At 54.4% G+C, this 13,221-nt stretch overlaps 1 protein-coding gene across 1 annotated transcript in view; it reads left to right on the top strand.

Annotated features, from left to right (window-relative positions):
- The window catches only part of ARHGAP23 (Rho GTPase activating protein 23), an 85,764-nt gene that overhangs the window by 49,124 nt on the left and 23,419 nt on the right, over window positions 1-13,221 (top strand). Inside the window, exons 12-17 of the mRNA XM_025361813.1 lie at window positions 2,402-2,719; window positions 4,275-4,336; window positions 4,592-4,722; window positions 6,227-6,348; window positions 6,728-6,883; window positions 10,290-10,368. Coding sequence (XP_025217598.1) covers window positions 2,402-2,719; window positions 4,275-4,336; window positions 4,592-4,722; window positions 6,227-6,348; window positions 6,728-6,883; window positions 10,290-10,368 — 868 coding nt within the window. The remainder of the gene's footprint in view (window positions 1-2,401; window positions 2,720-4,274; window positions 4,337-4,591; window positions 4,723-6,226; window positions 6,349-6,727; window positions 6,884-10,289; window positions 10,369-13,221) is intronic.

Below are 13,221 nucleotides of genomic sequence, written 5' to 3' on the forward strand. Positions count from 1 at the left end.
CGTGCTCCCTCCCAGCCCCAGCCTCTTTCAGAGACATGGACTGTCAGACAGAGGAGGGAAAGGGACAGTGACTTGTCCCCGCAGCCTCAGCCCCAGCATGGGAGCTGCATGCAGCCTTGGTGACCAACTACCTTACTTATTTACCAACTGGAGACACTGAGGCCTGGGAGCACGGTTGACTTGTCCCAGGTCATCCCGCTGGTTTAGCCTCAAAGAGGTACCCTTGTCACCACCTCACTGTCACATTAACTTTCTCCCTGGAGGGCTCTGCTATCTCCTACTCTGAATATCCCTGTCCCCGTCCAGCAGTTCTGTGATGAGCAGGGCTCACAGCTCAGGATCCACACGATGGTGGAGGCCAGATGTGGGCTGTGCCCATCTGCCAGCCACGGGGTCTTCTTGCCTGGTTTGTTCGGAGGGCCAAGGCCTGTGCTGGATGTGGAGCCACCAGCCAGTGGAGAGGAGCTCTAGGTCTGATGGGAGATGGATCTCCTGCCCTCAGGGTGCTCCAAGGATCATTAATTCATTTATTCAGCAAATATTGATGAGCCCTTGCATGCAGCTGTAGGCCCTGGGATATGGAAATGAGAGGATGGACAAGCTCCCTGTCCCCAGGATAGTCTGAGGCTGCAGTAAGCTCTTGGAAAGGATCAAGCTGATCAGAAGGGGGGGCTGCACTGAGGGAAAAATATGGTCAGAGAAGGCCTCGCTGAGGAGGTGATGTTGGTGATGATGGAGCTCAGATCTGAAGGGGAAGAAGGAAGCAGTCACATATAGAAGTGAGGGAGGGGGGCTTAGGCAGAAGGAACAGCAAGCAGAGAGGCCCTGAGAAAGGAAAGGCTTGGCTCGCTCACCTGCAAGGGCCCCCTGGCTTGACATAGTGAGAAAGGTGTGAAGATGAATTTGAGGAGAGGCAGGGACAGACCACAGGAGACCTTAGATTCGATTCTGAGGGCAATGGGATCTCTTGAGAGGATCCTGAGCAGCGGAGAGATGTGATTTCCTTTTCATTCCAACATGATCGCTGCAGCTGCTGCTGGAGAATTATTGCAGGAGCAAGAGTGGAGACCGGGAAGGTCTGTGTGTCCTCCAGGCAAGAGGCGTTGATGGTGTGGACCGGGTGGTGGCAGGAAAGACAGAGACGGGATGTTTTGGAGGCAGAACAGTTGTGACTTCCTGATGGATGGGATGTCAAGGGCGAGGAAAAGGGAGGAGTCAAGAGTAGCTCCCAGGTTTCTGGGCAACTGGGGGGATTGACTGGGCTGGAAAAGATGGGGGTAGAGGGTGGAGAAGAGGTTTGATGGTAAGAAATCACATGGCCTGGCAAGTATTGTGCAAAGTGCCCATGGGATCCGCAAATGAAGACACTGAGCAGGGTGGGGGTCCCAGGCTGTGGCTGGGGGAGATGCTGGGCTCGGGAGTGGTCATCAGCAGATGGACCTGGTTTAAAGGCACGGCACAGATGACATCCTTGAGGGCGGTGTGCAGGGAGAGGAGAGGAGAGTCAGGACAAAGTTCTGGAGCTCCGCCTTCTTTAGGGCGGGGTCTGTTACCCTCAGCTCTGCTGACATTTTGGGCCAGATAATTCCTTGTTGGGGGAGGCTGTCCTGTGTATTGTGCAATGTTTAGCAGCGTCCCTCAGATGCCATAGCACACCCTGCAGCTTCCTCCACACAAATGTCCCCTGGGGACGAGTCTTCTGGCTGTTTAACTACAGGTGTAGAGGGTGGGGGAGGGGAAGTAGAAAAGACTAGGAAGGAGCCAGTGGGATTAGGAAGAAAGCCGGGAACGTGGGGTCTCAGGTGCTGAGACAGGATCTGGAGAGGGATGGAGGGGCTAGCTGTGTCAGATGCTGCTGAGGGGTTAAGACAAGTGGGGGAGAAGCAGCCACTGGCTTTGGCCACATGGCGGTTCAGGATGTCCCTGAGAGGAGCTTCTGGGCAAGTGAACTCTTGGGTGGGCGGCAGAAAAGTGGGGAGAACAACCCTCTGAGAATGCGGACAGCTTCTGAGCAGCTTTGCTGGGGTGGGGGGCAGCATGGGGAGGGGCATGGGCTGGGAATGGCTTCCCGAGGATTTTAGGTATGGAGGGCCATGCTGGGTGTCTGAGCATTGCCACCACCCGGTGAGTGTTGATGCTGGTGTTTAGAGGGGGAAAGGGTTGGGGTCTGCTGGGGAGCTTGCGGGTGATGGGTAGGGATGTCCAGGCAGGTGAGGGGCTGAGAAAGCATTGGTGGGCTGTGGGCAGGAGGCTGCCCAGGTCCAGCCGGGTGGAGTAGGGGGCTCCTGGTAGGCAGTGTGGGGTCCATCCCCCGGCTGTCCTCTGTCTGCTACTCTGAGAGCGGTGGGCAGGACTGGCCTCTCACCACTCCTGTCTCCCCCAACCCCGTGTCTCCCTGCAGAAAGCGGGCAGCGGCCTGCGCCAGTGGAAGCGGGTGTACGCCGCGCTGCGGGCGCGCTCGCTCTCGCTGAGCAAGGAGCGGCGGGAGCCCGGGCCGGCGGCGGCGGGGGCTGCGGCGGCCGGCGCAGGTGAGGACGAGGCGGCGCCCGTCTGCATCGGCTCCTGCCTCGTGGACATCTCCTACAGCGAGACCAAGAGGAGGCACGTGTTCCGGCTGACCACCGCTGACTTCTGTGAATATCTCTTTCAGGCTGAGGACCGGGATGACATGCTGGGCTGGATCAGAGCGATCCGGGAGAACAGCAGGGCCGAGGGCGAGGTGAGGGCCCGGCCAGCCCAGGAGCCACAGAGGGCGGGCGGAGTGGCCTCTCACCGGCTGTGGAACTGGGATGTCCGCTCTGAGCCTCACTTCCCTCTGCTAGAACGGGGGTCTGACAGGAGTGCACCTCGCAATTGTGTCCCCCTAGGTTTCGGAGTGAGGAGGGTGCACGGGCAGGGCTCACGGAGGACCTGGTGTCCTCGGGTGTGGGGACTGGCAGTCACCATCCTGACCGACCCTAATGATGACAGGGATTATTATGACTGTGTTAGGATCGCCTTGAGCAGGCTCTGGCGTGGAGTGGTCAGCTCCAGGCCAGTCTCAGCTTTTCTCAGGAGGCGAGGAAGGCAGGGGCCTCCTATGGAGTGTGTTAGGGCATGAGTATCCCGGCACCAGAACTGCACTGGGCTGGCCTATCTGCTGGCTTATCTGCAGGGGAATGAGCACATTGACCTTGTGAGGAGGCCGAGGGGCTTGGCCTTTGGCCACAGGTGGGCAGGGGTGGAGCCAATGGCCTCGGCAGGGATTTGGGGAGATTTTTTTTTTTTTTTTTTTTTTTCCCGAGACGGAGTCTCGCTCTGTCGCCCAGGCTGTGCAATGGCGTGATCTCGGCTCACTGCAACCTCTGCCTCCCAGGTTCAAATGATTCTCCTGCCTCAGCCTCCCAAGTAGCTGGGACTACAGGCACGTGCCACCATGCCCAGCTAATTTTTTTTAATAGAGACGGGGTTTCACTGTGTTAGTCAAGATGGTCTTGATCTCCTGACCTCATGATCCTCCCGCCTCAGCCTCCCAAAGTGCTGGGATTACAGGCATGAGCCACTGCGCCAGCCGAAGAATTTTTTTTTAATGGCGCCCCTTGCGGTCAGCCATAGCTGCACTCCAGGGGCCTGAGTAGGGATTCCTCCCTGTTTACTTATTTGGCCAGGAACCTGCACAGAAGTGCCTTGAGACACCCACACAAAGTCATGTGGCTGTCCCGGGCCTGGGATCTCTGCCAAGAGGGCAGTGGGCTTGGGCCCGCTCTGGCTGTGGGAGGGGGCAGTAGTGCATGGCCTCTTGCTGAGGACACATCCACCACACTCTGCTCTCCCGGGAACAGCTTTCCCCACTGCAGGGAGGAAGGCACCTGGAATTTGGGCCTCTTCCTCTGGGGGCCTGGCTTGACTGTCCCCAACAAGGCGTGGTCAGGGTGGTCCCAAGTCACCATCACTATGGCAGTAGCAGCCCCTCCTGGGGGACCTCCTCCATGCCTGCTCAGCGTCTGCCAGGATAGTGGCGAGTGCTGCATGATTCTGCACCCGGCCCCAAGCCTTCCCTGTTAGCCCCCCCATGTTTATTACCAAGGAGACTGAGGCTCAGAGAGGCTAAGAGGCTTCCCCAAGGCCTCAGCTGGTGAGAGGGTGCTGGGGAGTCCGGGCCTGGTCTTTCTCACTCCAGGGTCTGGGCTGTCCACCTGGCAGGTGGACGAGAGGGGAAGCAGGGCCAGGGATGAGCCCTGGGGTGGGCTGGCTGTGGGCACTGACGCGGTCCACTCTCTCCTCTCCTGCTTCAGGACCCCGGCTGTGCCAACCAAGCTCTGATCAGCAAGAAGCTTAATGATTACCGCAAAGTGAGGTGAGGCCCAGCCCTCGTGGAGCAGTCCCCTCCGTGGGGGTGGTGGGTGGCTGAAGGCAAAGGATGTCTTCCTGGCCCACCTCCAGGGCCGCCCTCTACTGGGGGAAGGGGGATCCAGGGTCTCCAGGCTGCAGTTAGGCATGGAGGCATTGCCTTAGGGTGGAAGGGAGGTCCTGAGGGGCGGGAGGCCAGGGTGGGTGGCCTGCTTGGCCACCCCAAATGAAGACCTCTCCTCTCCCCCTTTTTCCTGCACAGCCATAGCTCTGGGCCCAAAGCTGATTCCTCCCCCAAAGGCTCTCGTGGCCTGGGGGGCCTCAAGTCTGAGTTCCTCAAGCAGAGTGTGGCACGTGGCCTCAGGACTCAGGACCTGCCCGCAGGGAGCAAGGGTAGGAAGGTGGTCACTGAGACAGGGTGGTGTGTGGGGGCAGGGAGCATGGGGAGGGGAGGGCATGTGTGTGTGTTGGGCTGTGTCTACTTGTGTGTGCCTGAGTGTGTGCCAGGGTTACCCGCTATGTCTGTCTGGGTGTGCATGCCTGTGAGGGTCTGGGGGCTCTCAGGGTCTCGGGGTGGAAGGGCCTGGAGCCTGATTCCCCTCCCTGACATCCCTGCTGGGTGGTCCTCTAATCTCTGCTGGTGTCTCTTCAGGGATAAGAGGCCTACCCTTTCCAAGAGCAACCTTTCCCATATTCACTCACCTTTGACTGTTAGAAAGTTCTTACCTGGCTGGCCACGGTGGCTCACACCTGTAATCCCAGCACTTTGGGAGGCCAAGGCAGGTGGATCACCTGAGGTCAGGAGTTCAAGACCAGCCTGGCCAACATGGCAAAACCCCAACTCTACTAAAAATACAAAAAAAATACCCGAGCGTGGTGGTGGGCACTTGTAATCCCAGCTACTTGGGAGGCCGAGACATGAGAAACACTTGAGCCTGGGAGGTGGAGGTTGCAGTGAGCCGAGATCACACTACTGCACTCCAGCCTGGGTGACAGAGTGAGACCCTGTCTCAAAAAAAAAAAAAAGAAGAAAGTTGTTCCCTTGGGCCAGCAGGTATGGTGGCTGACACCTATAATCCCAGCATTTTGGGAGGCTGAGGCTGGAGGATTGCTTGAGGCCAGGAGTTTGAGACCAGCCTGGGCAACATAGCAAAACCCTATCCCTAGAAAATATTTTATTTTTATTTTATTTATTTATTTAGAGATAGAGTGTCTTTCTGTCACTCAGGCTGGAGTGCAGTGGTATGATCTCAGCTCATTGCAACCTCCACCTCTTGCGTTCAAGCGATTCTTGTGCCTCAGCCCCCCAGTAGCTGGGATTACAGGCATGCACCACCATGCCTGGCTAATTTTTGTATTTTTAGTAGAAACAGGGTTTTGCCATGTTGGCCAGGCTGGTCTTGAACTCCTGGCCTCATGTGATCCACCTGCCTCAGCCTCCCAAAGTGCTGGGATTACAAGCATAAGCCACTGTGCCCAGCCAAAAAAAATTTTTTTTAATTAGCCAGGTATGGTGGTATGAGCTTATAGTCCCAGCCACTCAGGAGGCTGAGGAGGGAAGATTGCTTGAGCCCAGGAATTTGAGGCTGCATTGAGCTATGATCATACCACTGCACTACACCCTGTCTCTAAAGAAATAAAGTTCTACTGCTTCCGCCTTATAGTTTTGGCCCATGAGGCCACACGGAAGTCCTTGCCTTGCTCTGGGCCTCTTGGGGTAAGCATCCTCCGTTTCAGGCCTTCTCTCTTGCCATACAGTGTCCCATTAGCCCTGGACATCTGGTTGCTTCTCTGAGGGAGTCCCCATACGTCCAAATGTGTGAATGTGGCAGTGAATGTGTGTGACCCTCCTGGGCACCCTGGCTCATTCTGGCTCTCTCTGTCTCCCCCACTTCAGATGACAGTGCTGCAGCCCCCAAAACCCCCTGGGGCATCAACATCATAAAAAAAAATAAGAAGGCTGCGCCAAGGGCGTTTGGGGTCAGGCTGGAGGAGTGCCAGCCAGCCACGGAGAACCAGGTGGGTCTCTGCCACACACCAGGGCAGGCCCGGCAGGGGGAGACCGAGGCACAGAGGGTCACAGCAGCAAGGGACATGGAACCAGCTCTCCACCTCATTGTACAAACACAGCTGGGAAAACAGCCTAGAGACGGGAAGGCCCCCGCCTGCCCCGGGCCTCCTAGGGAGGGAGCAGCAGGGCTGAGGCTGAGCCCGGCTCCTTCTCAGACCATGGCGAGGCTTTGGTGTCATTTCTCATTCCCAGACTGGAGGCAGCAAGGGCCTTTTGTTCCCCCCAAGGGTTCCTGGCAGCAGCTCTGGCCCTTGCACTGTCCCCATCTTGGCCTCCCCAGCTCCTCTGGCCCCTGTCCCACCTAACACCCCTCTGCTGTGTCCCCAGCGCGTCCCCTTAATCGTGGCTGCATGCTGTCGCATTGTGGAGGCACGAGGGCTGGAGTCCACAGGCATTTACCGAGTACCCGGCAACAATGCAGTGGTGTCCAGCCTGCAGGAGCAACTCAACCGAGGGCCTGGTGACATCAACCTGCAGGATGAGGTGGGTGAAGCTGGGGGGTCTGTGGAAGGGGGGCCGAGATGGTGTGTGGGTGGTGCTCCACTTGGAGAGTTCTGTGGTCTATTGTGTTGCATGCATTGTGCCCTGTGACATGCCTGGCATTGGTCCAGAACACCAAGATGGGCAAGATGGGACCTGCCCCTGCTGGCCAGCCCAGGGATGGGCATCACCCCAGGCTGAAGCTGAACAAGTAAATGCAGTCATGGCCTGGGGAGCTCTGAGGCAGAGGCTCACAGACAGCAGTTTTGTCTGGTTGTTTAGGATGAGTAGAGTTAAACAAAAGCCGGTGAAAGCCAGGTAAGGGCATCAGGCAGCAGAACGGCCTGCGCAGTGGTGTAGGTGCAGAAAGTTTGCCAGGAGTCAACCAGCTTTCTCTGTAGGGGGCAGAGAGTATACATTTTCTGCTGTAGTTTGCTCTGTTGCCTTTCCCCCTTCTCTTCCTCCTCCTCCTCTTCCTAATACTTTAACAATGTAAAAACCATTCGTAGCTCAAGGGCCATCCAAAAGCAGGCTCTGGCTGGATATTGCCTACAGACCATGGTTTACAAAGTGCCGGCTTAGAAAAAGGGGAATCTATGATGTTTTCTAGAATGGCCAGCAATTTGGGTGGCTGCAACATGGAAAGAGAAGTGGCTGATCAGGCGAGATGAGACCAGCCTGTGAAGGGATCTGCAATCACACTTAAGTGTGTCCAGAAGGGCCGGCGATTCTCAAATAGTGTTCCCCAGAGTCCTAGGGTTCCCCAGAGGGGCCTTGGGAGGCCAGGGGCAGGTCAGGACCCCTATCCTTGCTAGAGCGACCCTGCCTTGCCCTGTCTGTTGTACTGGGTTTTCATGTACAATTTTATTTGCCCAAAGGGGCTCTGGTAAAAAAGATATTTTGGAAAACCATGAATGTGAGCAGCGATGTCCCATGAGTCACACACGTGAAGGCTCATGGAATGCACGAGTCTTCCTGTCCTTGGAGAATGAGGAGCTGAGACAAGTGTGTGTGAAATTGCAGACAAGAGAAAAAGATGATCTCTCATCAGGGACCACACTGTGATGAGGAAGGAGAGGGTGCTCAGGCTGGAGCAGGTGGTGGCTCGAGAGTTTGAGTGTTGGAGGAAGGAATAGGAGGGGGCAGGTGGACAGGAAGGCTGTTGGGTGTGAGACGATGGCATTTTCCAAAACCCCAGTGAGGGCCGGGGAGGGTTTGAGGGTTAGGACAGAGAGTGGATCTACCTCCTGGGCTTGGAGGTGGGGAGGGTGAGGCCCCGGGGGGAGAGAGAGGGCATTTGATGGCTTCACTGAAGGCTTCGACCTTGATCTGATGGACAGTAGGGAGCTTTTGATGGTTCTTAAGCTGGGGAGGCATCGTGAGAGCAAAGTTCAAGAAAGAGTAATGCTGCTGCTCATGCCCGATGGATACAAATGGAGAGGGCAGGGGCCTGGGGAGAAGTCACTGATCTATGGAAGCGCTAAGGGTCAGGAGGACTTGGTGGTCCTGGGGGAAGGGGTTGGGAGCAACCCTAAGAGTTGGCTGCAAGAGAGGGAGGAAGGAGGGGCGAGGAAGAGCTGCATATTTGAGCTGGGGCTGGTGGTATCTTCCCCTGGCAGAAACCAGAGAATAGGGCAGCGTGAGGAGAGGCGGAAGGGAGGGGCCGTCTCAGGGAGTGGCTCCATTGGATTTGGGGTGTGGAAAGTCCCCTGCATGGGGTGAGGACATAAAACAGGTACTAGACTGAGCATGGACTAGAGAGTGGCATGGGTCCTGCTGCAGCTGGGGCATGGGATAACCAAGGGTGGGCAGCAGAACAGCAGGGGCCACGCTCTGAGTGGGGCAGAAGGAGAGGGCCGCCTGTGAGGCTGGGGTGAGGGCAGACACTTCACTCTGGAGGAGCCAAGAAGCACTGGCCAGGGCCTTGGGTTTGGCAGCTGGGAGATGAGAGGAACCCACACCTGAGGGCCAGGAGGTAACGGAGTTGGGTGGGCAGGAGCCGCACTGGGTGTGTGTGGGTGTGTGGTCAGCTTGGCCTCAGCCAGGGGCGAGGAGGCCATGCTGGCAGGCAGCTGGTCCAAGCCAGGGCCAGATGGGGGCGTGCCAGGTATACTGGGTGTGTTGTTTTGTCTTGGGTATCATTGCATCATTTGTTGTGGGTGGTGCTGGGAGTAAGTGTAGTGGGGGACGAATCTAACCCCTGGTGAGCCTGCGGGAAGTGTATTGTTTATGGGATTGTCTGGCATTAAGCTAAGGATCCATTGTATTGAGTGTGTGTACTGCTGTGCTGTGTCTCTTTGTTGGGGGTATTAGGTGGCTTTCTGGGCCTGAGTTATTCTGAGCCGTTCCCAGTGAGGCGGCTGTGCCTGACTTGGTTGCATTGTGGGGTGATGGTGCCCCCTGGTGGACGGAAGGGACAACGACCCGGCCGTTCGTTCTTGTACTCAACCACCATTTATTTTGGAGTAGGGTTTCTTAACCTCAGTGGACATTTTGGGAAGAACAATTATTTGTTGTGTGGGGTTTCCCTGTGCATTGGAGGAAATTTGGCATCATCCCTGGCCTCTATCTACTAGACACAAGTGGCACCTCCCAGTTGGGAAAATCAAAATGGCTCCAGACATTGTCAAATGTCTTCTGGGGGTGGAGTGGGAGTTTTGGGGACAAAATTGCCTCCTTCTGTTAGAACTACTGATTTAGGGCCATGTAAGTACCAGGTTAACTGTCCTAGCTAGGTGATAGGAGCACAGTGGGAAATGAGACAGACGGGATCCTGGCTCCTCCTGGAGCTTACAGTCCTGCGGGGAGACAGACATGGACACGGAAACAAAAGCAGAAGATAATGACAAACTGGGTTAAGTGCCACGAAGGAAACAAAGTCAGGGCTGGGGTGCAGGTAACAAGGCAGTGGTGAAGGTGGCTGCTTTAGCTATGAGGGTCAGAGAAGGCCTTTCTGAAGAGCGACTTTTAGGCGTGGATGAGGAGCCAGTCATGTGGAGGCAGGGAGGAAAGTTCTGGTTGAGAGAACCAGCACATGCAGAGGGCCCCAAGACAGGAAGGAGCCGGCATGAATGACTGCTGGGTCACACATGCTTAAACGGTGCCCAGTGGAGGCGGCAACTGCCACTCACCGTGTCCCCACAGTGCCTGGGACTTTCTGTGGATGGGGAGGTGTTGGAGCCCACAGGCTGGCAGGAGCAAGGAGGGGCTGGGGCCAAGTGTGAGTGTGGGCACAGGACCTCGCTGGGGTCTCAGTTCTGCTTCCACCACCCTGATGAGTAGAAAGCTTGGTCTAAGTGGGTCCCAGGGAGGGCCTGGTGGGCTTGATTGGGCTCTGGGGTGAATGATCATGAAGGCATGGGCATCGGGCTGGGCCTGCCTGTGGCCTGACATCTGACCCCTCCCCCAGCGCTGGCAAGACCTCAATGTGATCAGCAGCCTGCTCAAGTCCTTCTTCCGAAAGCTGCCCGAGCCTCTTTTCACTGATGGTGAGTAGGAGGTGAAAGTGGGGGTGGGGAGGGGACACCAGTCTGTGCCGCACCCTGACCCCTACTTTTAGATTTGGTTTGTTGGTTTTACTCTTTTTTTGGAGACAGTGTTGCTGTGTTGCCCAGGCTGCAGTGCAGTGGCGCAATCTCCGCTCATTGCAGCCTCAAGTTACTGGGCTCAAGCGATCCTCCCACCTCAGCCACCTGAGTAGCTGGGACAACAGGTGAACACCACCTCACCCAGCTAATTTAAAAGTTTTTTTTTTTTTTTTTAAGAGATGGGGGTGTTTATCACTATGTTGCTCAGACTGGGCTTGAACTCCTAGGCCTGGGCTCAAGCAATCCGCCTGCCTGCACCAGCCTCCCAAAATGCGGGGATTATAGGCATGAGCCACCATACTGGCTTTTTTAAAAAAGAAAAAAAACACAAAAAACACAAAAGCATGTAAAAAAAAAACCAAACATAGATTGTACAGATGTGAATAAAGAAAACAGCACAGGACGCTGTGAATCTCCTGCTCCCTTTCACGGGAGGTTGTGGCTAACACTTTCTGAGCATTAGTGTGTGCCAAGCACAACTCCCTACAGCAAGTCCATGAGGAAGGTGCTATTGTCTTCCTTCTACAGATGAGGAAACTGAGGCTCAGAGAGGTTTAATGCCTTGCCCAAGGTCACACAGGTTATAAATGGCAGAGCCAGGATTCCACTGCAGGCGTCGGGCTCCAGAGCTAAGCTTTGGCCGTTTGCTGAGCTGCTTATTCACAGTCTGTTGTGTTTCTCTCCTGGCCCTCTTCTTGTATGCGTGGCGGAGATACACACATGCATGCGTGGAGTTTGGAGTTGGGTGGGTTCAGGGGTGTGCTGGCAGATGTTTAACATCTATCTCTGGGGGAAAAAAACCCTAATGCCTAGCGTTTTCCAGCTTCCATGGTGCAAATACCACTACCATGGTTTATTTCGAGCCACCAACGTGATGTCACCAACATGGAATTGGGAAGGGAGGCACACGGTCGCTCTCAGGAGCCAGTGTGAGCGGGCTCCAGCACACCACTGGTTGAGTTGTTTTTAACAAAAGTGAGTTGTAATTCTGAGATTCATTCGTGTTAGTGCAGAGCGCTCTGCCTCATTCTTGTTTTAAATCAGTCACATAGAATTTCATGGCTTGAATAGACTACAATTTCTTTAAGTACTCCTCTATTGATGGATATTTAGGTTGTCTTCCAATGTTTGCTATTACACAACCTGTTGCAATGGCTTTCCTTGAATAAGTCCTTGCACGCCTGGATCTGTGCTCTCCAAGGAGATTCTTAGATGTATAATTGCTCGATCAAAGTCCTGGTGAATCTTTCTGAGAGCTAACGTCAATTGCATTCTGAGAAAGAGGCCCTGGTTTAGACTCCCACTAACAATGTAGGAGTCTGTCTCTCCACATCCCCGTTAGCATTGGATATTATAACTATTATTGTTATTTAAAGGCCAGGCACGGTGGCTTACCTCTGTAATCCCAGCACTTTGGAAGACTGAGGTGGGTAGATCACCTGAGGTCAGGAGTTCAAGACCAGCCTGACTGTGTTGAAACCCCGTCTCTACTAAAAATACAAAAATTAGCCGGGTGTGGTGTTGGGCACCTGTAGTCCCAGCTACTAGGGAGGCTGAGACAGGAGAATTGCTTGAACCCGGGAGGCAGAGGTTGCAGTGAGCCAAGATTATACCACTCCACTTCAGCCTAGGTGACAGAGCAAGACTCCATCTCAAAATAAATAAATAAATAAAATAAAGTAAAAATAAAAATACTATTGTTTGACACAGGATCTCGCTCTGTTGCCCAGACTGGAATGCAGTGGCACAATCATGGCTCACTGCAGCCTCAACCTCCTGGGGTCAAGTGATCCTCCCATCTCAGCCTCCTGAGTAGCTGGGACTGCAGGTTTGCACCACCACACTCAGCTAATTAAAAAAACTTTTTTTTTTGGTAGAGGCAGGGTCTCACTACGTTGCTCAGGCTGGTCTTCAGCTCCTGGTCTAAAGTGATCCTCCCGCCTCGGCCTCCCAAAGTGCTGGGATTATAGGCATGAGCCACCTCACCCAGACAGCTTTGAATATTACTAGTATTTTAAACTTTTGCTAATCAGATAAGGGAAATGGTATCTCATTATTGTTTTTATTTTCATTGCCCTCATTACTAGGGAGATTAAATCTTTTTTCATTACTATACTGGCTGTTTCTATTTTCTCTGCAATCGCTTGATCAGACCGTGTGCCCATTTTTCTGTTGGGTTATCTTTTTCTCATGTTGATTGATTGTGGGAGACAAGCTCTTTGTGTATTACACATATTAACCCTTTGTTAGTTTTTGCAAATATTTGCTTTGGCCTGCCATTTGCCTTTTCACTTTGCAGTATGGAAACTGAAAACACATTTTTCTTTTCTTTTTGAGACGGAGTTTCACTCTTGTCACCTGGGCTGGATGCAATGGTACGATCTCAGCTCACTGCAACCTCTGCCTCCTGGGTTCAAGCGATTCTTCTGCCTCAGTCTCCCAAAGAGCTGGGATTACAGGTGCCCACCATCACGCCCAGCTAATTTTTGTATTTTTAGTAGAGACGGGGTTTCACCATGTTGGCCAGGCTGGTCTCGAACTCCTGACCTCAGGTGATCTACCCTCCTTGACCTCCCAAAGTGCTGGGATTATAGGCGTGAGCCACCACGCCCTGCCTAACAATTTTTACTTTTATTTTTATTTAATTTTATTTATTTTTTGAGATCTCACTCTGTCACCCAGGCTGGAGTGCAGTGGTGCGATCTCGGCTCACGGCAACCTCTGCCTCCCGGGTTCAAGCCATTCTCCTGTCTC

The sequence above is a fragment of the Theropithecus gelada genome, chromosome 16 (genome assembly GCF_003255815.1).
Source record: "Theropithecus gelada isolate Dixy chromosome 16, Tgel_1.0, whole genome shotgun sequence".
NCBI lineage: Eukaryota > Metazoa > Chordata > Mammalia > Primates > Cercopithecidae > Theropithecus > Theropithecus gelada.